Genomic DNA, 25,021 nt, shown 5'->3' with positions numbered 1-25,021 from the left:
TTGAGATTATGAAACTAATTTTGTTCTCATATTTCAGACCTGAGCTGAATGAACAAACCCAGCTGTCCTTGCCAGGACACTGTCATGCTCCAGATTATTTTATGATGGGGATTCACAACCAAATGAAGCTCTTCCTGTGCACAATACTGGCTGATGGAGCTCCTGAAACATTGCTGATACTCTCCCCAGCTGCCTTTCTGCATGGGGAACTGTATTTTTTTTCCAAGGCCTAGTAAAAGCAGACTGGGAATTTTTAGGCAAAAGATGGGTCACAACTTCCCTCCCCTCCTCTACAGATGCTGGTTGGTTAATGAAGTAACAACAAATTGGGCCGCGGGCTAATTTGGAGTGGCATTTCCTGGCCCCTCTTGGCCCATAGAGATGTGTTTCATTTTCTCTTATCAGTGATTCAGTCATGTGGATTTACGCATGGACGCCTCTGTCTCCCCCGATCGCTGTGCTAATGGAAACTTCGTTAATGTCATTAATCTACGGGCCGAGACATGTACTAAACACATATTTTGCTGTTTGTGCTCCATTTGTCAAATAACACTGCGAGTTTCCTTTATGTCAGAGTTTCTAGACAGCGAAGAAACATGGCCGAAATGAGACAGAGGAGGCTTGGGTGATATTTTGATTTGGATTTTTGGAATTATTCAGGTGATATTAATCATTTTGTTGCTTCAAACAATCAGATTGTAACCCTCCTACAAATGATCATACACTACATTCCATAGATATCGCCATCTGCAGGCACTGATAATTTAACTGTATAAGAAAAAGAAAGGAGAACAATGTAAGCCTCTAACCACTGTGCACTGAATTCAGAGTTGCTTTTCTTAAATTGGACCTTCGTCTCCCTACAAAGTAAATGATGAGACAGCCCCTAGTATCTCTCAGTGCCCACTAAGCATAACAAGATGTGATCTGTGATTATGGCACAACGCTGAACTCTGATCTCTGCTGGCTGGAGGACACAAGTTCAACACAGTTACTTACAATTTAGCGGCCCAGATTAGTCAAAGGGCAAAATGCTCCTGCCAGGACGAATCCTCGTCATGCTTATTGTATACATATTCTCTATTAGGTAAATCAGAGTGTTTATATTGCAGGCAAATTGAGCATAGCTATGAAAACTTGGCCTCGAGGTGCTCTGAATCGGACAGAGACTCAAGCCTGGGTGGCAGAAGGCTTGAGGTCAGAACAGGGGACCAGCAGGAGGAGGGTCACCTCTTCAGAACAGCAGGACAAAAGGCTGAGAAAGTGGAGGAATGCATATGCTTTTAACAGACTAAAAGAACCATGACTTGCAGAGCCCATGAAGGGAATCATCTGATTTCTTGCAGGGATTAACTAAGGAAGTACTCAGGAAGTGCCAGAATGCAACTAAAGTTCTTAAATATGCTTATCTACTAAAATGTGCCATTGAACAAGGACTTTAACCTTCACAGCTGCAACTGTGCTTCCTCCATAGATAAAACTATACTGCAGTGACTCCCAAAGGATACTTCTGCAATTGCCAGGGGGTTACAAATTGCTGTGATAAGTAAACTTTTGTAAATAAAACCACATGTTGCAATTGAGACACCATGAAAAGAAGTTGGCCATGTTAAAACAGACGGAAAACAAACAAACAATCAAAACAACGGTTGAAAGGTCCAGCTTCCTCTGCCACTGCCCTGTGGTAGTTGTATGAATGGAAAATTGACTACTGATAACAATAAAATAACAGTGACCAAATGTAAACACTGACAATTCCAGGATCTGGTGTCTTGTAAAATCAGTTCAAAACAGTCGTGTTTACTGTCAGTTTACGGGTCTTGGGGAAGGAAAAGTTGACTCCAGAGGGAGCCGCGCTAAGTCTGATACATGTCCACAAGGGATGTCTTTTGAGTCGGTGTCAGCTGGGGCCGGAATTTACAAGTTTGGAACTTAGAAAAACTCTGGGGATGTGAAGAAGTGAGCTTACCAGACCTCTGAAGCCCACTCCTCAGCTCTGTCTGAGGCTGGTGTCGGGAGGATACATTTGCGACCACTAGCACGAGACACTAAAAATCTCCGACCAAACTATTTGTAGTAGAGTTGCATTGTGGGTAATGTAGGCACCAGGTTCTTTTAATTAAATTAGATTTTTTTTATATTGCCCACATAATCAATTAATTGGCTCATCATTTCAGCACTATAAACTGCCTCCTGACAATTATGCCATAAAAAGTTCAGGTAGGTATTTTAATTTATATTTTTATATGTTGGTGTTGCTGACTCTCCAGTAAAACACAGGGTTATTCCCAAAGAACTGGGCCAGCACATTCTTCACCCATGCAGTGAATAGTGGGTCTGATGCTCTATTCATTCAGTGCAAATAACAAAAAAAAAATGTCTTAATGAAGAGATAAAGTAAGTGTGGACTAACTAGCAGTGTGTGGCCGGAGCTGGCTGATCATGTGTTTCCTGTTCAGTCTGGGGTTAGGAGTACAGTAATTAGAGAGATGCTAATGGGTCTGACAGTTCTGAGTCCTTGGAAAGCTCAAAATGTCGCTTCAATTAGACGGCACCCTGAAGACGTCTTGTGTGGCATCGTCATTCATTCCACTCAGAGGTTGAAAGCACAACTGTGCTTGGCCTGAATCTCCCATCCATGACTCACATGTGAACCTCAAAGACGTAGTTTTTCATCACTATCTCCCACAAGTACATCAACACCTTCAATTCTTTCTAAACTGAGCTCCCCAGATTCTAAACAGACATGTTTATTCATGCTAATTTTAAAATCCAACATTATTTCTTGCTTGGTTGATCGACATTTTGATGGCCACGCTCACAAAGCCACTTTAATGTTGTCATTAGTTATGCTTCTCTGGTGGCCAAAAGATGGATCCTTAAGTCCCAGGATCCAATAGGGTTGTATATGAATGGTTGGAGGAGATAAACTATATCAAATAAATGAACGAAAGACTCATTCACTGATGGAAGACGGGGGAGAAAAAGTCTGTTAATTAAAAATATGAAAATGAACAAAATCTCTGACACAGTTTTGGGCCCATCTGAACAGCTACAATAATTCTCTCTCCACCTTATAAGAACTTCATTTAATTAACAGGAAGCTGAAAAGTAGCCTAAACCAATTTCTGATTATTTTCCTGAGCAGGATCTGTTTTTCTTTGTACACATACTGAAGATTAAAATAACGTTTTGCATTCATAAATGACTAGAAATATTTAGATTACTCTCACTTTATTATTCAGTTGGTTAATGTTACATGAAAATTGTTCCCAAGTATACTTATTGCTTTTATGACCGAGAGTAGGATTCAACAATTCACAACCTAAACACAACAGCCTTAATTGGCCCTTTTCACGCATTTGAGATGCCACAGCAGCAAAAAATAAACTACTGTAAAAAAATAAATAAAAAATAAACTATAAAAATAAACACAACAACTGGCATAAAAAATAAAAAATAAGCCTGAAATTAGGTTTTGGGTTGTTGATGTTGTGCATGCAGGTGTTGCACTGTATTCTGGGACCTGATTAGGTATTTCATCTACTTTGCCCTCTCTGCTTTATTTGTATATGTCACCAAACACAGTGGTTCCATAGAGTTTAGATAGGGTCACAGATTTTCGTTGTGAGACTAGAGGATCAACTACATGAAAAGAGAAGTGTTGTTGGGTGATGTGTTCAAAAAGTTTGTGATGTCACAGCTATCAAAATTTTCATATCCAGTTTCTTAACATGTAGGTCCTTGTTTTGTGAAAGGTGAAAAAGACCAACATAAACTGTTTTTAAATGTTTTATTTGAAGGCTCAGAGTCAGTAAGTTACTATGTCATAGATGACTTTGAAAGCAGCCAGAGATTAAACTCAAATTTATTATTTGTATTAATAACTACAGTATATTTCACACTGCCAGGGGCTGAAACTGCAATCTGAATAAAATGAAGCAACTACATTGTTGTGCCCTGGTATAAAATGATCAGTTGCTATTGATCAATAATTTAGACAAGTGCCAGATTATTGGCAGTGAGACAAAATATGTTAGGCCGGCCATGTTTGTGAAATCCCCCCATACACTCAATCACTGGAACAGAAATTGCTCCATGGTATATAACAACACAGCAATGTTTCTTTCCCCCCCTGCAGATCAATGCTAATTGAAGTCCTACATGATGAATGTAGTCTGAAATGTTTTTAACCCACTGACTGCTGAACAGCAACAAGGACAGGCCACTGAACTCTAGAGATGTTTTTATACTAATTATTATAGTTGAAGGTGAGACTGAGAATTGTTATGATTCCCTTTGTGTGCATTATGACACAGGGATATAGGAGTATTATACTATACTATTTTGCCTCATTTGTTATTTTAAGGAAGAAAAGTCATGATGCCAACCAGATTTTACTCTTAATTCTTGCTTAAAATGTCAGAAGAATCTTGCTTAGTTTGGTTAAGTATGAGCATGATATGAAGCGTGAGTTGCTTCATGAATTGAAATTTCAAGATTTATTTTATAACTAACTGTGATGTCTCCTCGGAGGCACACCGGTACAATATGATGATCAGCACAGCTAACAGAAGGATGCCTGATCCCTGAAGCCCCCCAAACGCAACTCTCTGTTGGTGCAAATTCAGCTTGTGGACAGCACGCAGCAGATGGAGTAAACCATGCCATCAAGTGGAAAATAGACCTGTTGTGTTGTCACAGAGACAAGTTACAATATAGTCTGCCATCGGACCACCAGAGGAAACTGTGAGAGGGATTTTAAACATGTAGCTGTAGGAACAAGGGGAATGCATTAATTCTTATTTTGCATTCACTGCTTCAAGTCTTAACAAGATCACAAAGCTGATGTTTTTCACAATCTGCCTAACACATGAAACATTTTCTCTTAATATTAGAGAAAGAGATTCTTGGCCTTTTTATATACTCCTGACACTGGATCGTAACATATTTAATACAGTAGACTATGCCTGTTGTTCCTGAGTGCACTGTATTTTAGAAGTAATGCAGCCTCTCATGCAACAGAATTAAAACAGACAACTATCCTGACTCACTGCTGCCACCTTGTGTCAGTTTAAGTCACAAGTCACTGAACTACAGCAGTGCAATGCTTTGACAAAGGCCTCTACTGCTCTCAAGTACCTTGTTTTCTTGTTCACAGCAGTTTACATACAGATACAGACCAACATCCTTTACATTGATGAATCTTTTAAAAACAGTGGGAAACTTTGTTGCTTAACTCACTATAAATGAAGAATCACCAGGTTGATCAAAGTACCATGCACCTGCAATAAAAGTAAACTGTATGTTACCTCTTTATGCAGAGGAAAACTAATAGTCACTTCTGACTGTGCTGAATTTTGCAATTTAATATTTCTTATATAATTCATACACTGTGTTACAGGGAAACCACACAGGTACTTTTTACAAAATTCATTTCAAAGGTTTAAAGGAAAACAGTCATAATAAATTCTTATACTTATTTCAAACATGTACTAGGATATACAACTATGCCTTTATTAACAGTGTAGATTAAAGGGTTGCTTCACCCATACCAAAAAAATATACATTCCCAGTTACCCCAGTAGTATCTAGCCATAAAGTTTCGGTGTAAAAACCCTGTAAGCAACAGTTTTCACCAGGAAAGTCACCAGGAAAGTGTTAAAAACTGCTGACAGTGAGGTCTGTGGATTATCCTGAGGAGCCAGGACATTGTTTCTGGAAGACACATGGTCAGCAGTGACGGCAGGCAGGAGTCTCAGTAGTGGAGATAACAGAACCTGGACAAATAAAACCAAGGGCTAGACAAAACTAGTGGTAAATGAGAAAATGTTTGGTGGGGAATTGGGTGAACTTATCCTTTAAGTTGGCACATGCAAAATGAAATGTTTAATTAAACTCAAACATCTTTAAATGTTTCTAAATGAAACATAAGATAACTGCTTTTTACAATATCATATACATAAAATACTAACAAAACAATGTACTGTACTTTGGTTAGAACTGCTTTTCTACAAACCCACATTATTACAACATAGAATGATTAAGAAAAAAGTGCAGTGACATCTTTTGGATATGTGGCAGCAATTCTTAAAAGTACATGGCTTTCTTCTGTCATTTACAAATGTGGCATTGTTTTCAGTTCCATCTTAGATATGCATCTTTGATCGCATTGCAGTGAGTTTTAATTGTCCACGTTATTTAGATGCACAAACTTGAGTGCAACAAATCCAGGTTTTCTTGGATTGTCTTGACATGTTTACAGTAACTCATGTGATGCACAGCTGAGAGTGACTGCTGTCACAAAGACACCTGTAACATAGAAAGGCAGAGGTTGATTACAAGTCATTGGCTGTATCCAACATTATCTGCTGCTCTCTAGCTAAATGTGTTGTAAAGTTGTACAGCAAATATACTGCTGATATTGCCTACCTGCATTGGGCAGAGAGATGGTCCTCTGGTTATATCTGGAGATTGATAAAGGGAGCAAACCCCAGCACATCCTGAAGAAGAACCAAAGCTCTCTGTAAGGGCGGCTCAACATCTATCACAACATTGCGCTTCCGTAGAGGATCGAGACTTGACTCTGTCACATTGTGGCAGTGATTCACCTTCAGGGACTGCAGCTTTGGGCAATATTCTGCAAGAGTCCTGTGAGCACAGCATGCAGAGGCTATTATGGACAGGTGCACAAGTGAGGTGATGCATGTCAGAGTGTGGGCACAAAGTTAGTTGGACTACACTTGAAAATAACATATACCTGATGGACTGGTTCCTGACCCTCAGGCAACCTGTCAGGTCCAGCTGCTCCAGGCCCCTGCAGTTCTTGGCCACCTCCTCCACCGACTCGTCAGTGACGTTGGCATTAACTGCCAAAGATAGAGACTTCAACTTCAAACACTTTTTAGCCAGGTAGCAGATGGCGTTGTCCTTGAGCTGGCGGCAGGCGGTGAGGTCGATCGACTGCAGCTCCCCGCAGTGGTCAGCCAGGCTGCGCAGGGACAGGCTGTCCACCCACTCACAGTGCGCCAGGCCGAGGTGCTGGAGGTGCATGCAGCTCAAGGACACAGCCACCAGGGAGTGTCGGGTGAGCCAAACACACCCGTTCATGTCCACCCTCTGCAGATGCTGGTTCTGTCCAATAACTGGCAGCAGCTCCTTGTCTGTCACCCAGTCTGAGCAGTTCTGAAGTGACAGGCTCTGGAGAACTTTGTTGTCCTTTAACATGGAGCAAAATGCTTCCTTGGGAATGCATGGTCCAATCTGTAATGTCACACAACAGATGGCAGACTTGATTAATTATATTACTAAGACGTGTTGTTACATACAGCTGGGAAGTGCAGACAAAATGTTAGATAAATGTCAATAAATTTATATAATTAATGGATAATTGTAGGCCTTATTAACCCTACTAGTTTTCCGATATTCGCTGACCTATATGATAGTGAGAATGGTATTCATTTTCTTTCCGCACTGCATTTAAAAGAAAACCAAGCAAACACACTGACCGGGGACAGATCAAAAGTCCTGCAGTTGGCCAGATACACCTGGATGAGGCTGTGGAACTGCTTGCTCACCCTCTGCAGGCTGACCAGGTGTTGCAGCGGCAAATAGCATAAAATGTGTGGAACAAGTACATCTTCCCAGGGCAGATCCAAGAGATGACATCTGCAGAAGAAATGCAAACCTCTGCATTTACAGCTGAACTTTGATACTTACAAGTAACGATAAAGAGGTTTAACGGGGCACAAGTAAATGTTAACAAATGCTTTAACGGGCAAGATAGCAAATAGCAGTTATATTACATTAGCAACAGAACGTTTTTCTCGGCGTTGTCACGGTGATACATACTTAAACCGTAGTCAGCTGCCATTAATAAATGGGACAGAGCTTGACTTGAGCTTGTTGTTGCTATCGCTGTTAGCTGAGAAGCTAGCCTGCCGGGGCCACCAACCCAGCTAATTTTTAAATTAAAAACTCCATTTTTAAAAGGTACTTACGTTCGCATCTTGGCTTCTTCGCCCATTCTGATTCGGATGTATTATACAGAGTTTTTCAGGGCGTGTTGTTCTTCATATAAACGCCAAAACAACGTATTTTCCTTTAGCATCTTGCAGGCGTTTGAGGTGTCGCCCAAACCCAATGCTGCCTTCCCGTACTGTCGGAAGAATCTACATTAAAATTGAAAATGGCACATTAATAATACACCAGTGTTGAAAGGTTTATAGCGTTTAGCTTGGATTTATTTTGTCACAAGACTATCAACACATAACATCTATAAAAAAGAAAAAGAGAGAACAAACATGGTTTCAATACAATATAAGGCAAGAACATAAGAAGTAGAATGGAAATTATACAGCATACAAAGCAAAGTTGAAATAACGTCCACAGAGATCCTGGTCTGCCATGAATCCTGTACCTCCTGTTAATTTGCTATCAAAAGTACGAATTAAACGCCACGGGATTCGTGTTCAAGGTGATTGAGGTCTAATTTGACCACGGCCGAAAGCGTTGACGAGGAACACGTGAACGCAGCAGTCGTAATTTTCCGGGTATACGTCAATGATCATGTTAAAGGCGATTTACATATTGGATTGCAGTAAAGATTTTAAAATAGCTATCATAGAAAAAGAAGAAGATTTTCTAAAAAAAAAAAAAAAAAAAAAAAAACCCTTATCGACAAAGTAGCATAAAGTAACCAATAAAAACATTTAGCAAGGTAAAATACATTGGTTAGTGCTGTTATGTCACTAAGTAAACATTCACAATTACATACATTTTCGGCCCAGCCAAACAAATTGAGAAAATCAATGTAAAAATTAAATTTTACTCTTAATCTTAAATTTCTTTTTCTGTCAGTTCTAAGGAAACAATCCAGCCAAAATGAGTGTTAGCCTGTGATCTACTGTAGGTGCCTATATGTTTATTATGAATATTTAACTTCGTTATCCCAATTAGCTGCCACCGTTTTAACTGCTATTCTTCCATGTGCTGAACAATCGACCACCCTGCCAGCTCACCTCTGCCCAGAAGAACAATGAAGTCAGTCATGCTGAACGATTGCTGACCCATGAGTTATGTTTCAGTGAATGAGATGAGCCAACAGGATAGCCGAGTGAATACTCACTCTTGACTGACTACAGTCCCCTATACAAGCTAAAGTACAAGCATGGCGAATAAATCAGTCTATGATTTCTCTGCTGAGACCCTGGATGGACAGCCGGTTCCGCTCAGTAACTACAGGGGTAAGGTGCTTCTCATCGTCAATGTTGCCACCTTCTGAGGGTCAACGATAGAGGAGGTAATAATCTGCAAGAGTGCTGATTGATTATAGCCAGATCACATAATCTCATAACACGTAACCTGTGCTGTCATTTTTATTAGAGACATTTGATTTTGTGTCCTGTTCCCTCAGTACCATCGACTGAATGCACTGATGGAAATGTTTGGCGACCTCGGCTTCACTGTCTTAGGATTCCCCTGCAACCAATTTGGTCTTCAGTCACCTGGTAGGTACAATGAGGCTTTTGAAATGTGACCTGGTGGTGTACTGTACATTGTAAGAACAATTTTGAGGCACTTAATTTGAGTATTTTAAATTTCTAATTTCCTTGAGGGAAAATGTACATTTTTTAATCCACTACATTTAATTGACAGCAATATTAACTAGCTACTTTTCAGATTAAGATTTTACATATGATAAGATTATAAAATCCAATTCATTATTAAAGATTAAACAAGTGGCTCCCACCTGTTTTTAGCTTGTGACACTTTACCAAAAAAAAAGTTTTTCTTAAGTATGATTGTGAATACAGCCAACCACTGACTTATATACGCACTTTGTTTACATGTTCATATCTACATTTCATTTCATTCATGAAACACATGTTTAAAACAAAGTAGGAATAATGATTTTTGCTTTACTTTTTCAGAGGTGAATCATGAAACCCTCAATATTCTGAAGTATGTAAGACCTGGTGGGGGATTTATGCCAAAGTTTCCTGTCTTTGGCAAGGTTGAGGTGAATGGATTAAATGAAGATCCTCTTTTCACCTATCTAAAGGTAGTGTGTTTCACATATAGTTAAATTAATGGATGAAATTTTGAGTCACGTTGCATATTTTTGCTGTCAGAGCTGCAGCTGTTGCAACTCTCATTTCTTGTTTGTCACAGGAATCTTTGCCATTTGTGAACCCTGTTATTGGAGATATAAAGAAATTTTACTGGTCCCCAATCAAAGTCAATGACATCCGGTGGAATTTTGAGAAATTTCTCATAAATGCAGATGGCATGCCCTTCAAAAGGTAAAGTTATAGACCAAAGACCTCATGTTAGAAACCCCAAAAGCACTCCATTAGGTGTAACATAGGTTTGATTATTATAGTACTTCTAATGTTTTCCCTTTACTGTAGGTATGAACTTCACTGCCCCATTGAGAAAGTGGAGAAGGACATAGCAGAACTTCTCTGACTGACTTTCTTCAGTTTAACACCGGTGGCAGAGTGACGATCCCCCAGTAAATGCACACGTGCACCTGAGCTGGATCTGATGGGAAGAGGAGCAGGACTCAGAGCTTCAGTGCATTCGCTCTGAGAAAAGTTCCCTCCAGCCACTGAAGGAGTTTTTATGTCGACACCACATTTTTCTCTAATGTGAAGGGGTCTGCTTCTCAAATTAAATAAAACACTATAAAACAAATCTTTAAGTAGTTATGGTTGCTTTTCCTAATATTACTATATTATTGTATAAAAAGCTTTTACCAAAGTAAAAGAACCAATATAAATACATAAAAATACTCCAGTGCAAGTAAAGGTTCATCTTTCAAAACTCTACTTGAGCAAAAGTTTTATCAGCAGAATGTATTTAACGTGTCAAAATAAAATCTGTTTCATCCCTGTGACTGATTTATTATTATATATGACTTTATTGGAGCTAGTGGAGCCAGTTTTAACTATATCCTCCTGAGAGCCGGCAATTCATTGGAAGACATGAGTCTGAGACCCCTAGGTTAAAATATCATTTATAGAATCTATCTCAATTGTACTGGGAGTTAAAGTTATAATACACAATACACACTGTTGACAGTTCTTGGACTTTTCTCTCATTTTTTGATTGTGCACACTCTATAAAAGGTCTCAAGTCAAACAGGCTGGAAAACATCTGGTTGAATCTGTAATATTATGTTGGATTTTTAAAAGATTTTCATGTTTTTATATATTTAATCTCAATCTGTAAAGTGGCCGGAAACTCCAGCTGTCAGATGAAGATATAGGAGTAAAAAGTTCAACATTTCACTCTGAAATGTAGGTGAGTGGAAATGAGAAATAGAAATACCTTACAACACTTTCCACCACTGCCACCACTTTGTAATTGTACTAATATATATTGTAAAGGAAAATGTTTTTTTTACTTTATTACAAGTTCTGTTTTGTTCTTTAGTCATCCGCAGTGCGTATGTGCGCGTATGACTGAATAGTCAATGTGAAATTTGTCCTTATGTCGACCTATACTTCTAATTTTGCGCATGCGTGCTTGTCATTCTGTCAGACAGCAGCAGCCAGCAAACATGGCTGGTGTTGGTTTCCGACGGTGGGCCAAAGCCCTTTGCAAAGGGAAAGGGTCTGGCATTTCAGCCGTCCTGTCGGGATGTAGAACTGGTCAGTGGTGTGTTAGCTTTGTATCGTGCTGTGTAATGAATTGCTGTGAAGATCTGTGTCAAAATTTAAAGTTTAGACCCTCGAATGGACGTAACCTTGACATGCTAACGTTAGCCCGCGCTAGCTGAACGGCTACTCTGAATGAGAGAGAAGGCGGACAGAATAACATGCTTGTGTCCTCATTTTTATTCGCTGTAGAGCTACATGACTTGGACTTGGTTTATTTACATGTGCATTTATTGGTGTTTCAGCTTCCGTTATGTCAAAAGATAGTCTACCTGGTCCGTACCCGAAGACCCCGGAGGAGAGAGCTGCTGCTGCGAAGAAGTACAATTTGAGGGTTGAGGACTATGAACCATACCCTGACAAAGGAGAGGGGTGAGCTTTATTTTGATGCTATTCATAGTAGTTTAAGGTGTGCTTATTTTCTCTGTATGTGCTGAATGGATGCGTGAAGCTCATTAGTGGTTATGATTTTCAAATACATTAAGTATTTACTCAGCAAGAGAAAATACAGCCTGAATCGTCATCAGACAAGTGTTTTCATTGAAAATCATATGCCAATCATTGTATTTCTGTAGGTTTGGTGACTATCCAAAGCTACCAGATAGATCTCAGCATGAGAGAGACCCCTGGTACCAGTGGGACCATCCTGACCTGAGGAGGAATTGGGGAGAGCCGGTAAGATACTGATGACCTTACTGCTACTTTAATTGTGTAGCTTTGTTCATGTTTAATTTATTACTTTAATTTATCAGGGACCACATACAAAAACACTGATGTCATACAAAGAGGAAAGATGCATACCAGTTTTAGTTCATATCTAACTCCTATCAGCAGTCCCTGGACAGGTAGATGTAATACAGCAAGTACAGTAATGCAAATACAACTTCAAATCACAAAACACTAAATACTAAGTAAAATCATACATTCAGTAATATGAAATTCCTACAATTCAAGTTTCAAGATTCAAGAGGCTTTGTTGTCATTATGCAAGCATAACGAAATTTTTGCTTACAATGCAACCACTACTACAACCACCCCCATCACATGCACATGCTGTTCTCCCTCCCTAATAGGTGGGTCTTTTGCTTATGTTTATGTGAGCAATACATTGTACTGCTGTTTCAATATTCAGTGTGAGACATGAAAGTTTAAGTCAGTTTGTAGGTTTTTTTTCATTGTATGTACAGTTAATAATACTATACTGTTGCGTCACTTAAGTGATAAAGAAAATGGTTTTTAAACAATGATAATGTCCATATTGTTGTTAATCTGTGATTGTTCTCTGTTTATTTTTAGATGCACTGGAATTTTGACATGTACATCAGGAACCGTGTGGATACATCTCCCAGCCCTGTGTCCTGGTCCACAATGTGCAAACAGCTGTTTGGTTTCATCGGGTTCATGCTCTTTATGTTCTACGTTGGAGAGAAATTCCCGTCCTACCAACCTGTTGTAAGTACAGATCTAGGCCTGAAATGACTGAGTGTATTGTAAGATTTAAAAAGGTGTGAAATTACCTGGTTTAATGAATGTTTCTAAAAGGAGAAGATGTCTGTGGATAGTATTTAAATGTCTTTTTAAAGGTGCAGAGTTCTACCAGAGAACTGTGTAATTATGCATGTGAGGATAAACCATGACCAGTGTTGTCCAATTTTATGTCAGTTTGGACTGACAGCCATGACCATTGATCAATATGTTTTTTCAAAGAAAATATGACAAGCATCAGTGTGCTGGAAATATCATTACAAATTTCTGCAAGTATTTCAAAAAGTAGAATTACGAAGGTATCTAGACTTCTTGTATGTTTTACCGTGTATTCTGAAAACTTATTTGAATCTGGAAAAATTAGAAAAATAATTTTTTTAAAAATCATCATCAAATTTGTGATCAGCACAACTTTTAAAATAAAAAGCTGTTTTGGGAAAGTATTTATGTAAATGTTAAACAGTTTGAGTATTTAATGTCATGTAAAGAAAATGTGTTTGACTGTACCCTGTATTGAACAACTTTCACATTTTCATTAAAGCATTTTTCTCTGTACCAGGCAGCGAAGCAGTATCCCTACAATGACCTGTACTTGGAGAAAGGAGGAGATCCTGACCAACAACCCGAGGAAGTCAAACATTATGAAATCTAATGATTAAAATCTGCTTCTACTTGTGTATATATTTCTGTCAAGAATAAAGACGTATGTTAACAGTGGAAAATTTTACTTGTTTTTTTCTTTTGTGTGTGGAAATAATATTAACCTTTTCAGAATAAATGATGACAGCTCTTAGCTGGAATATATACAGATTATAATTTTGGGGGTAAGCTGCGACCTGTACAGTCTATGGCTGCAACCCTGGGGTTACTTCAGGCCACTACAAAAGAAGTATGGTCCCTGTCGGCCACCGTAGCGCAGTGACAACACGGCAAAGCACTTTGGTCGGGCTCCGCCTGTGGCTAAGGTGTTAGCTCATAAGTAGCTTTCAAGCTTGTTGTGGATGCGGATAGTCAGGCTGTGATAGACAGTTGACGTGAGTTACCCTCAAACTCATATTAATCGTTCTTTCTTTGCTGGGTTTAAACGCGCTAGACACACAATATTTCTACTGAAATATGATACGAAGGGTGGTGGCTGTTAACCAGCTTGCTACCTCGTAGCAACATCGGCTCCGGTTATGCACTGGGACAGAAGCAATGCTAACATGCTAGCAAAATTATGACTTTTTTCTTATGAAGCGGCATGCATGAGCAATTGACTGATCGTCTAAAACTATTGAAGTGATAGATAATGGCTGCAGTCAGATTGTGTACCATGTGAAATGAAGTTAGTATTAAGTGTGTTTTAAGAGCCATAGTGGTTAGCTTCTTTTGCATTAATTTCTAAGTGGTGTGGCGACAGTTTAATGCGGATCATATCAGCGGTAACATCATTAAATCCACAACGATGGAATTTACATAAAATACTGGTATTGGAAATATTTTGTGCTGGTTAATTCTGTCTCTATGGGCAGACTATTGGGTGAGTTAACGTTAGCTACAATTTCAGGAAATAGTCGGAGGTTACCTGTCAGTAAGGGTGGTACCCTGTTACAGCCAAGTAAATAGCAGAAAAATGAGAGATGTGAATACAGGTTTTGTTTAGCTTAAGTTAACCTCCGATTTTCCAGTTAAAGAAAGCCACTTTTTAAATCCACTAGTTAGATAGACTGTAGTTAAACTATAAGGCTATTTGAAACCCACTCTCTGATTTAAACAAGTCAATTTCGTTTGTCAACTTCCTTAACTAAAAGAAACCCAATGATGTTATTGTGAATCCACAACAAATGTTTTCCTGTAATTATAGTGGAGTCTGATCATCTGTGCAGGACTTGAAACTTGTAATCAGAGGAAGATGAGGCTGAAAGAGATCCAGAGGACTGCCCACCAGGCGTGGAGTCCTGCAGGACACCATCCCATCTACCTGGCCTTAGGAACATCGGCCCAGCAGCTTGATGCTTCTTTCAATACCACAGCTGCCCTGGAGATATTTGAGATGGATTTTTCTGACCCCTCTCTGGAAATGCAGCTAAAAGGGTCATTACCCACCTCAAACAGGTAATATATAGAGGTGATAAGATGATAACATACATTTTGTTGACAAGATTCAAATCAACAGTACTTCTACCACTGTACATATCAGCCACTGTAGAGAAGGGACATGGCTTAGTTCTTTGATGCATTACTTTGCTTGCTGCTTAGTTTTGTTACATGACATCAGAGCTGCAATGATCAGTCAGTTAATTGAAGGAAAGAATTCCACATTAAATTGGTAAATGCTTAAAGGCTTAGAGAGCTAAGCATGGAGTGCAGTAATCAGTCCTGAAGTAGAAGTGATACAGAAAGTTTTAAATTCTTAGTGCCCTTCCGCTTTAGCTATGAGTCTGTGATTTGGTCCAAATAACTCACAATACCTTTCATACTCCATAGGTTGCACAGTATTGTATGGGTGAACTTTGGAATGGGAGCAGATGGTACTGGAGGGAGACTGGTGGGTGGCAGTGAAAATGGCACATTGACAGTGTATAACCCAGAGGACATAATGAGCTCTGGAGCAGAGGCTGTCGTGGGACAGTCTGACAAACACACTGGGCCCGTTCGAGCTCTCGATTTCAACCCTTTTCAGGTAACTGTCTGCAGTCCAAATCCTCTGTGTCCCTAAAGATGGTTTGTACAGAAAGACTTCTTTGTCCTGGTACTGTGTTACACATTAACAGTCTTTGTCAATTGCTTCCTCTGTCAGAGTAATCTGCTCGCATCAGGAGCAAATGATTCTGAGATATACATCTGGGATCTAAACAACTTAAGCAGTCCAATGACACCGGGAGCAAAGACACAGGTGGGAACCATTTTATAAAGTTCACAGATAACTGTTAGGAGCAATGAGTTGACTTCTTATCTTGATCCTGACCCATTTATTGTTACTGTCAGAAAATAGAAACTACAATTCTCGACAGGCAGCTTTGCCTCGTTACCTTTGTAGTTTCAATTCTGTGATTTAAGAATCGAAGTCACAAGAAAGTTTTGTTTGTGGTTTCCCTTTCGTGTGTTGTGTGCGCAACTGCCCTTGGAGTTAATGGTGCTTTGTCATGGACATTTTCTGAACAAAATGTTCCAAGCCAGCCTTTCATCAGTTTCATAAAAACAACTTAACATTTACTGAATGTCTTGATTCTACGTCACTATTCGAATATTGGGATTTTGTTTGTCTCAGACTCAGGTCGTCTCAATAATCAGGTTTGTTTCTTACAATAGCAGCTTCTGTCTCTTCTTTCAGCCGGCTGAAGACATCAGTGTCGTGTCCTGGAACAGGCAGGTTCAGCACATCCTGGCCTCTGCCAACCCCAGTGGGAAAGCAGTTGTGTGGGACCTGAGAAAGAACGAGCCCATCATCAAGATCAGCGACCACAGCAACAGGGTTAGTGGCTTGAAAACTTTAAGCAAACAAGTCGAAGTCCATAGTTGCCTTCTGCCAAATCACCACAAGTTTGTCTGCCATGGATTAATCAGAAGGCTCATTGGTTAAAATGTTCATGTTGCACCCTGTAGAAAATCCCCCTTATCATTTTAAGTCTCATCTGTTATGTGATTTCAGATGCACTGTTCAGGAATGCTCTGGCACCCAGATGTGGCCACTCAATTGGTGTTGGCGTCTGAAGACGACCGGCTGCCAGTCATCCAGATGTGGGACCTCCGTTTTGCCACATCACCCCTTAAAGTCTTTGAGAACCACACAAGGTGAAGCTTTAATAGTTTGTGACTCATCCTCATGTCTGCTGTCTGTTCATGTTACAGTATATACTGTATGTGGCTTCTGTTGGTATTTGCTTACAGGGGAATTCTGTCCATATCCTGGAGCCAAGCCGACTCTGAGCTCCTGTTGAGTAGTGCTAAAGACAACCGGATCCTCTGTTGGAATCCAAACACTGGAGAGGTATATGACATAAATAGCTTCTTCTGTGTTACTCCTGAATTCCTTGACCTCAGTATTGTGACCTGATGACGATGCCATGTATCTCCTACATTTTAGGTAATATACGAGCTTCCAACAACGAACCAGTGGTGTTTTGATGTCCAGTGGTGCCCCAGGAATCCAGCCCTGCTTTCAACAGCATCGTTTGATGGGAGAATCACTGTGTACTCTGTGATGGGAGGGAGCTTGAAGACTCAGCAGCAAAGCACAGCTGATAAGGTAGTGGCTGATCTATCCTATGTGATGTGTTTAATTCCAAAGGTCTTGTACCATGAACTGCATTGTTTGTCCACAAGATGGCGGTGGTATGAAGGGATTGACAGGGACTAATGACAGAATATAATATATAAATTTGAAAAGTAAACCATAATTGAGAAGCTAAAAAACAAAACAATTAATTTCGGTGTATTTTTTGCTCGTTAATTGACTAGTTAGCTAAGAGTTGTGCTCGTTTTTAACATTTTACATTTTATTTAACAGATATCCTCCTCATTTGATACAATGGACCCCTTTGGTACAGGGCAGATGCTGCCTCCCCTGCAAGTTCCTCAGCCAACAGCGCAGGACACCGTCATTCCCCCTCTGAAGAAGCCACCTAAGTGGGTGCGCAGGCCAGTGGGGGCTTCCTTTGCTGTAAGTGCTAGTGCAAAGTGTTTTATATAAGCATGTTAATGGAATAGGCAAGATCTTTTTCTTTGTGACTGATTTGTTGTTTGTCTTTTATTCCACAGTTTGGTGGAAAGCTGATAACCTTTGAGAATCCCAAGCTGCCTCCAGTGCAGAGCCCCCAGCCCGTCCCTCGACAAGTGTTTGTGAGCCAGGTTACCACGGAGACTGAGTTCCTCCAGCGCTCCAGGGAGCTGCAGACGGCGCTGCAGTCGGGTTCATTCAACAGCTACTGCCAGGCCAAGATTCAGAACGCCAAGTCAGACGCTGAGCAGGACATATGGAAGTTCCTTCTGGTGGGCCGTTACTCACTCTTGATATTCAGACATAACATTAAGTCTGTCAGTCAGTGTTGTGCTGTTGCATTTTAAACTAATTCACTCTTTCTCTTTACAGGTTAATTTTGAGGATGAAGCCCGCATTAAATTCCTCAAACTTTTGGGTTTCAGCAAAGATGAATTGGAGAAAAAGGTATTCTACCTCTGATGAAACTACAGCTATTGGCTAATACTTATCATATATAGGCATCTACCTGGGAATCAGCACCATTCTGTGTCTTAGCTGTGAAAATGTTGTGTTTATTCAGATTTCAAAATGCCTGGGGAAGAATTTTCAACCCAACGGACATGGAATAGATGCCAAAGATCTGGCAGAAAAAATGCAGCGGCTTTCCACTGAGGTCAGTCTGCACACAGAAGGTTCATTTTCAGGTTATTTTGGTTGATGTTATTTGCAGCTCCTGTTTACTGTGAAATATTTTTGGTTGTACTTCCAGAGGTCTGAGGAAGCCGCTGCAGTGGGTGATGCTAGAACATCAGGTTCTGTTTCACCAGCAGACTTCTTCAGTCAGACACCAAAGGAAAACTCCAACTTCCAGATCCCTGTATCATGTGGTAAGATTCCTCATCTGAAAATACTGTTTAGTATGTGATTATAACAAGTATGAGCTCCATTAAGATATAGTTAATGTTGCTGGGTTGGTAGCTAATGACCTTGTTGTTCTTTTGAAGATACTGATGGGTTGATAAGCCAGGCGCTGCTGGTTGGAAACTTTGAGGGAGCTGTAGATCTGTGTCTGAATGATGGTCGCTATGCTGAAGCCATCCTCCTGTCTATCAGCGGGGGAGAGGAGCTGCTCAAAAAAACTCAGCAAAAGTACTTAAGCAAGCAAAAGAACAGCATTTCAATGGTGAGAGAATTAATGTTAAAGCTCATGTTGTCACATTTGTTTCACTGGTTATGGTTCAGTTGGTACAGTCAGGGGAAAAATATTTTATCACAAGCGAACTTATTTTGTCCTCGACTCTAGCTTATATCGTCTGTAGTGACCCAGAACTGGAGAGACATAGTGCAAAGCTGCGAACTGGACAATTGGAAGGAGGCTCTCGCTGCTCTTCTGACCTATGCTCACCCTGAAGACTTTGCCCGTCTGTGCGGTAAGTTGCTCTGATCGATCATGCTGCGACGTGCCTCACTTCCAGGAGCACCGTACCGTTTCAGCAGTACTTGTTATACTTGCTGAATAACATTTCTGTCTGTACTCATCCTCTCTGCTCTCATGTCAGCCTGCCCTCTTTCTGTAAACTTGTTCCGCTCTGTAATTCTTGGTAGATACGCTGGGTGGCCGGTTGGAGTGTGAGGGGACAGAGAAGCGCTGCCTGCAGGCCTGTCTATGTTACATCTGCTCTGGGAACGTCGAGAAACTGGTGGAGTGCTGGGCCTTGCATAGAGACTGCTCCTCCCCTCTTGGTCTAGAGGTATTATTGTTATAGTTTTTGGTCTAGGCTGTAGCAATAAAGCAACTTCTTGCACCAAGTGCATGGTGTGCTTATTTGAGCAAATGTATAGACATAAGTCTACAAGAGAAGAAACTGAATCTGAAAATTATATTGGGATTTTTCTACAATCTGTATGTTTTCATCTGTATTTATTTCTTATTACTTTACAAGGACAAATAAATAAACAACAGTTGCTTTCTCCGTCATAAAGAAATGTCCTGACGTGAAAGTGGTGTAGCAATTTGAGAAGAACCTGCAAAAGAATTTTTATAGGTCAGATTGTAGCTCTAAGTTGAGAGAACTGAGGAATGTAACAGAGTCGTGTCCTGTGTATTTTGCAGGATCTGGTTGAGAAAGTAATGATGCTACGTAAGTCAATCGAACGCCTGCGCAACAGCGAGGTGGCAGTCCAGAGCCCCATCCTGGCCGAGAAGCTCACCTGCTACGCCGGCATTCTCGCTGCAGAGGGCAGTCTGTCCACTGCCATGACCTACCTGCCTGAGAACTCCAACCAAGTGAGAGGCAGAGAAACAGCCTAATTTCAAAACCCCAAATTCACAGTTTGATTTTATTTGGATCACAATAAGCACCTTTGTGTATTTGTGCCATTTTGTCTCCCCAGCCTGGGATCATGATGCTGAGAGACAGGCTGTTGCACGCTCACGGAGAGGCTGCCGTTGGACAGCAGCCTCCAAACTTTGTCAACAGAGTCAGTGTGTCGACGACCAAGCCCACTCCTGCTGCTCAGGCTCCTGCACCAAAAGCACAAATAATGGTATACATTTATTAGAAATCAAGAGTATTCACATATTTTGCGAGGTTCTGTCTGATGTAATTATAGATGTTTGAGCATTTGGGTGAATGTATTTTCTCAACCTTAGAGTCAGTACCAGCCCTCTGCCCCTTCCCAGATGGCTCCACAACCACAGCCTCCTATGCCATCGGTGTTTACCCCACAACCTGCTCCAACCAACACTGGGCCTGGTCTGCCTCCCTCTTCTCATGTACTGCCGCCCAGTGCAACCCGCCCAGCCATAAGGCCTTCCTACCCACAACATCCCGCTCCAGCTCCAGGTTTGACTATTTGTACTATACTTAGAATTATTTCAGGGTGATTTAATTTGATGTAATAATACTTATTTGTGTCCTTTCCAAGGTTTCCTTCCTCATCAGCCATTCCAGCCTCAGCCTATGCCCATGGGGGGACCCTCAGCCTTCCCTCCTCCAGGTCCTTCTATGCCAGCTGCTAATTTATCAGGACCTCCACTACCGCCTTCGTCATCAACTCCGGGAGGTCTGCCCCCCATGCCCAGCCCCGGCGTGCCACCAACAAGCTTCATGCCATCTACCTCTTTACCCTCAGGCCTCATGCCTCCCAGCTCCCAGCCTGGTGCCCCAGTTCCCATGTACCCAGGGGGCCTCCACAACCAGGGGCCTGCGCCCCCCATGGCTTCTGGTCCCTATGCTCCCCTCGGATCAGGGTATCCACAGGGTGGCCCCGGAGCTCCTGCTGTAAAGCCCTTCCCGGGCCCTGCTGTCGCTCCTCCTCCTACAGGTACACGCCGTGTTGGTCACCTTTTAATCGAGAGATCACCATTTGCTTTTTCACATGTTTACCCAAATATTTCTTGATAGCGACAATTCCACACTTCATTATGGATTTTAGCAGGAATCTGTTTCTTATGGTGGTTTACTGTCACTCCTCATTTTACTTGCAGGATATTTTCCCTGGCTGAATTCCCAGTGTGACCTTCAAGGTGACAGGGTTAGGGTTTGAATATGGAATCCGAGTGCATTGAAACATACACTGAGTGACAATAAAAACCTGTACAATATAATATTCTTGCATCATGTTATACCCTTGTATTGGATTGCATTGCACAGGGTTTCTATACTTTCCTGGTCACTCAGTGAGTGTTTGGTGGTGTTTGCTTGTGCTGCCTTACATTTAAGAACAAAAATACTACAGGCTGGAATTAAGAGACTTGAGGTTTCATGTTTTTTTTTTTATCATACAGGCCCTGTGTCAGGCCCTTAAAGATTACACACACAGTCATACATTTACAGTGCAAATTAAAACTTAAGTAAAACATTTTACATTTGCAGTTGATATATACATGTTTGAGCTTAAGGTATATTTTACATGCTTATAACTTTTCAGCATTGGGATATGTTTGCTGTTGACTCATGATGAGAATGCTGCCTCAACATTTTGCTGTATTTTGTGTTTTTTATTTTGTTTTTTTTGCATAAACTGCTGAAGTATATGGACTAATGTCATGTTCTCACTTGCCATTTTGTGCCATCTTGCCGTCACTTGCCATCTACACTAACCTTGGCTCAAAGAGACTGTCACATGTAGACAATCTTTGGCTGCTTAAGTGTGACCACATGGAAAAAATGCTACTAGTTTCTTTCTGATTCTCACTCTTCCTCTGATTTAGGACCTCAAGAAGGCTGGAATGACCCACCAGCAGTACGAGGTGGACCCAGGAAGAAGAAGGTAATCCTACATTTTGATAGTCCCGTGTATATTTCTGCTGACTAGTTGTCTTGTTACTTGTTATTGTGACAGAAAATCAGCCAGTTTCCTCTTAGCTTGTTGTAATTGCAAAATTACCTCCAAGGGTATTTGTGCCCCAGGAGGTAACTTTACAATACATAGTACACAGTCTGCTGTCTATTAATACTGGGAAAAGTTCAATAATTTAACCCATCAAGAGCTCAGTTCAATAATTTAGGTTATCATTCATTTTTAAAGCTCCACTAATAAATGTTTCATTTCCAGCCGTGTATTAAATTACTACATAGAATTTAAAAGGGGTTGTACATAGTGACAAACTGTGTTGTGGATGTCCTCTGCCCTCAAGTGATTCGAAAAGTTAGTTAAAGTAGCTTTTATAATTTACCAAATCTAAACAGCCCAGTCTCAGTGTATTATAACCTCCCTCTCACTGACTGGTTTTATGTTACTCTTGTCTGTGTGCAGGTCCCTGATAACTACACTCCACCAGCCCCCATCACAGCCCCAGTGATGGGATTCCCAGTGGAGGCTCCTCAGCCTCACGACCATGCCCAAGTCCCCCCAGGAGCCCCCCAGGAGCCCAGCGTGCAGGTTGGTGTGTGTGACAAGGGGCCATTATCTGAATTCTCAATAGTAACACACATGGCAAACATGTCAGCACCTTGTACTTGTGTCCTTGTTTTGCTCAGCTCCTCCAGCAGCTGCCAGCAGAGAGGGTGGAGCAGAAAGAAATCCCAGCTGAACACATGGTCCTCAAATCCACCTTTGACAGCCTGGTGCAGCGCTGCCAGCTCGCAGCAGGAGACCCTGTAAGCCCCACTGCCTGTCTGTCTGTGGCAGCATCCCGACTTTGACGTGTTTGTGATAAAGCTTGTATTTATTTAAGGAAAAAGTTTTTTTTGAAATGTTAAAAGACCAAAAATGTTTCCATTCCAGCAAACAAAAAGGAAACTTGATGACGCAGCCAAACGTTTGGGATTCCTGTATGACAAGCTGAGGGAGCAGTCGGTAAGGAATTATTACATGCAAACAAGGTCTTCATCATTGTCATCACTGTCATAGATTGTTAGCAAAAGAGCGTCCTATTATTTCTAATTAAGTCTTTATTGATTTGTCTGGAGTTTGTCTGGAGTCTTTTTGTATGAAGGGACTTGTGATAGACATTTAAACCTCAGGTTTCATTTAGTACCGTATGTTATTTCCTTATTTCCAACCTCTTAGCTCTCTCACAACATCCTGAACGGGCTCCACGAGATCAGCCGCTGTGTGGCAAGCCAGAACTACCAGCGCGGTCTGGAGGTCCACACCCAGGTGGTCAGCAGCAGCAACTTCAGTGAGATCTCTGCCTTCATGCCCATCCTCAAAGTGGTCATGACCATCGCTAACAAGCTGGGCGTCTAACCCCGGGAACTCCACCAATCAGACTTCAGTGTTATCATATTGTTATATATGTATTTATTTCTTTTTGACCTGATGACGTGCTTTGATAACAAGAATAATTACAGATAAAATTGCAGATTGTGATCTTCATCACTCCATACATGTTCTCTCCCGGGGGACTCGGCTGATTTGGGCAGTGAGGTGGATTTCTGTAGAGATGTGTCAATGTTGCTGTGGTAATTTTACGATAAGATGAATGTACTCTGGAAGTTGTGATTCTGTGTAAATTCAACAGTTGATGTAATATACGAAGCAAGTGGTGCGAAGCTTGAATCGAGACGGTGTTTGTACAAGTAGGTGCATTTTCATAGTCCACATTACACTCTACACCAGTGCGTAGTTTTCCTCTCATTTCAGCAGTAGTCAAAAAAAAAATTGTGATTGAATGCATGCTGTGCTCCAGCTGCAGAAACAAAACATTTGGGAGTAGCAACTCTTACATCTGAGGTAGGGGTGAGAATTGTGTGAATAAAATTTGAGTTGCACTAATTATCTATCTGTATGAGGGAGGAAGAGACTGATGCTCATGTTTTTTTTTTTTTTACCAAGCGAGCGTCATTACACAACAAGCATTTAAAAAAAAAAATACTGTAACATACTTACTGATTGTTCTCTTCACCTGCTGTAACAGATTGTGTCCAGTTCATTGTGCCATGAGGGGTTTTGGGCCAAAGCACTGCAGAAGGATGTCATACAAGTTGCTGTTTTTGTTTTTTTTTTTCTTTCTTCATTTTGTGTTAACTAAACCCTAATAGCACTGTTCTTTCCCAGTAACTCGTGTGACTGACTGAGTGTAATTGACTTGTTTCCTTTCACTCTCACACTTGCTTCAGTGTGCATGTTTCCTATGTTAACTCCTTCACTGACTGCTGAGGTCACATGGCTGCTCGCAAACAAAAATTACACTCATTTATGTTTGAACTGACGATTAATTAACATCCTCGCTACTCCCTCATGCTTATACTCGTCTTTCTACCCAGGTTACATCTTATCCTTTTGTAACTGAATGATTTTTTTTTTAATCATACTTGTTTTAGATTAGATCATACAACCTTAATGAACAGTCAAATGGAAAAAAACCAACATGATTTTCTGAGGTTTGTAGCTGGACATAAAGCTGGATAGTTTGGTGTATCATGGCAGCAGAAGGCAGTAAAGTGCCTCCGTGTGCTCATTTTGGTTGCACAGATATTTATACAATCCATGTTGCTTACTTTACTCATTTCGGTATCTTTTTCAAATAAAATTCCTCTTCAGTGGGTTTGAGCTTGGATTCATTTCTTCAGATATACAGTGGGTACGGAAAGTATTCAGACCCCCTTAAATTTTTCACTCTTTGTTATATTGCAGCCATATGCTAGATTTATTAAAAAAGAAAACCAAATATCACACAGCCATAAGTATTCAGACCCTTTGCTGTGACCCTCATATATTTAACTCAGGTGCTGTCCAT

The 25,021-nt window shown here is 40.7% G+C and overlaps 4 protein-coding genes across 6 annotated transcripts; 3 read left to right on the top strand and 1 right to left on the bottom strand.

Moving 5' to 3' along the window:
* Positions 1-5,324: 5,324 nt before the first annotated feature.
* Positions 5,325-8,149, bottom strand: fbxl15 (F-box and leucine-rich repeat protein 15). Its single transcript, XM_041067288.1, has 5 exons — positions 8,001-8,149; positions 7,509-7,668; positions 6,761-7,263; positions 6,433-6,651; positions 5,325-6,312 (listed from the first exon to the last, which is right to left on the bottom strand). The coding sequence occupies exons 1-4, from the start codon at positions 8,024-8,026 to the stop codon at positions 6,462-6,464; spliced, it is 879 nt and encodes a 292-aa protein (XP_040923222.1). The 5' UTR covers positions 8,027-8,149; the 3' UTR covers positions 5,325-6,312; positions 6,433-6,461.
* A 1,020-nt stretch (positions 8,150-9,169) lies between these two features.
* On the top strand, positions 9,170-10,470 carry gpx9 (glutathione peroxidase 9). The gene is made up of 5 exons (XM_041067297.1): positions 9,170-9,301; positions 9,416-9,509; positions 9,933-10,063; positions 10,174-10,304; positions 10,413-10,470. Exons 1-5 carry the CDS (start codon positions 9,170-9,172, stop codon positions 10,468-10,470), a joined length of 546 nt encoding a protein of 181 aa, XP_040923231.1.
* Positions 10,471-11,524: 1,054 nt separating this feature from the next.
* Positions 11,525-13,865, top strand: ndufb8 (NADH:ubiquinone oxidoreductase subunit B8). The gene is made up of 5 exons (XM_041067301.1): positions 11,525-11,657; positions 11,909-12,035; positions 12,239-12,338; positions 12,960-13,115; positions 13,708-13,865. The coding sequence occupies exons 1-5, from the start codon at positions 11,525-11,527 to the stop codon at positions 13,798-13,800; spliced, it is 609 nt and encodes a 202-aa protein (XP_040923235.1). The 3' UTR covers positions 13,801-13,865.
* A 201-nt stretch (positions 13,866-14,066) lies between these two features.
* Positions 14,067-24,829, top strand: sec31b (SEC31 homolog B, COPII coat complex component). 3 transcript variants are annotated; one of them, XM_041067445.1, is made up of 26 exons: positions 14,067-14,182; positions 15,017-15,245; positions 15,618-15,813; positions 15,931-16,026; positions 16,465-16,605; positions 16,783-16,925; positions 17,022-17,121; positions 17,218-17,379; positions 17,641-17,793; positions 17,892-18,122; positions 18,223-18,297; positions 18,413-18,505; positions 18,602-18,719; positions 18,837-19,015; positions 19,136-19,262; positions 19,438-19,583; positions 19,946-20,119; positions 20,227-20,379; positions 20,486-20,678; positions 20,761-21,159; positions 21,323-21,361; positions 22,049-22,107; positions 22,594-22,719; positions 22,818-22,937; positions 23,065-23,136; positions 23,350-24,829. In XM_041067445.1, exons 2-26 carry the CDS (start codon positions 15,043-15,045, stop codon positions 23,527-23,529), a joined length of 3,678 nt encoding a protein of 1,225 aa, XP_040923379.1. In that variant the 5' UTR covers positions 14,067-14,182; positions 15,017-15,042; the 3' UTR covers positions 23,530-24,829. The 3 variants fall into 3 exon arrangements, with proteins under 3 accessions (XP_040923379.1, XP_040923378.1, XP_040923380.1); XM_041067444.1 differs by having other exon boundaries at positions 14,089-14,182; positions 14,995-15,245; XM_041067446.1 differs by lacking the exon at positions 21,323-21,361 and having other exon boundaries at positions 14,089-14,182; positions 14,995-15,245.
* Positions 24,830-25,021: the final 192 nt, after the last annotated feature.

This window comes from Toxotes jaculatrix, chromosome 21 (assembly GCF_017976425.1).
Source record: "Toxotes jaculatrix isolate fToxJac2 chromosome 21, fToxJac2.pri, whole genome shotgun sequence".
NCBI lineage: Eukaryota > Metazoa > Chordata > Actinopteri > Toxotidae > Toxotes > Toxotes jaculatrix.
The sequence above is the reverse complement of the archived record's forward strand: the minus strand, read 5'-3'. Positions and strand labels throughout refer to the sequence as shown.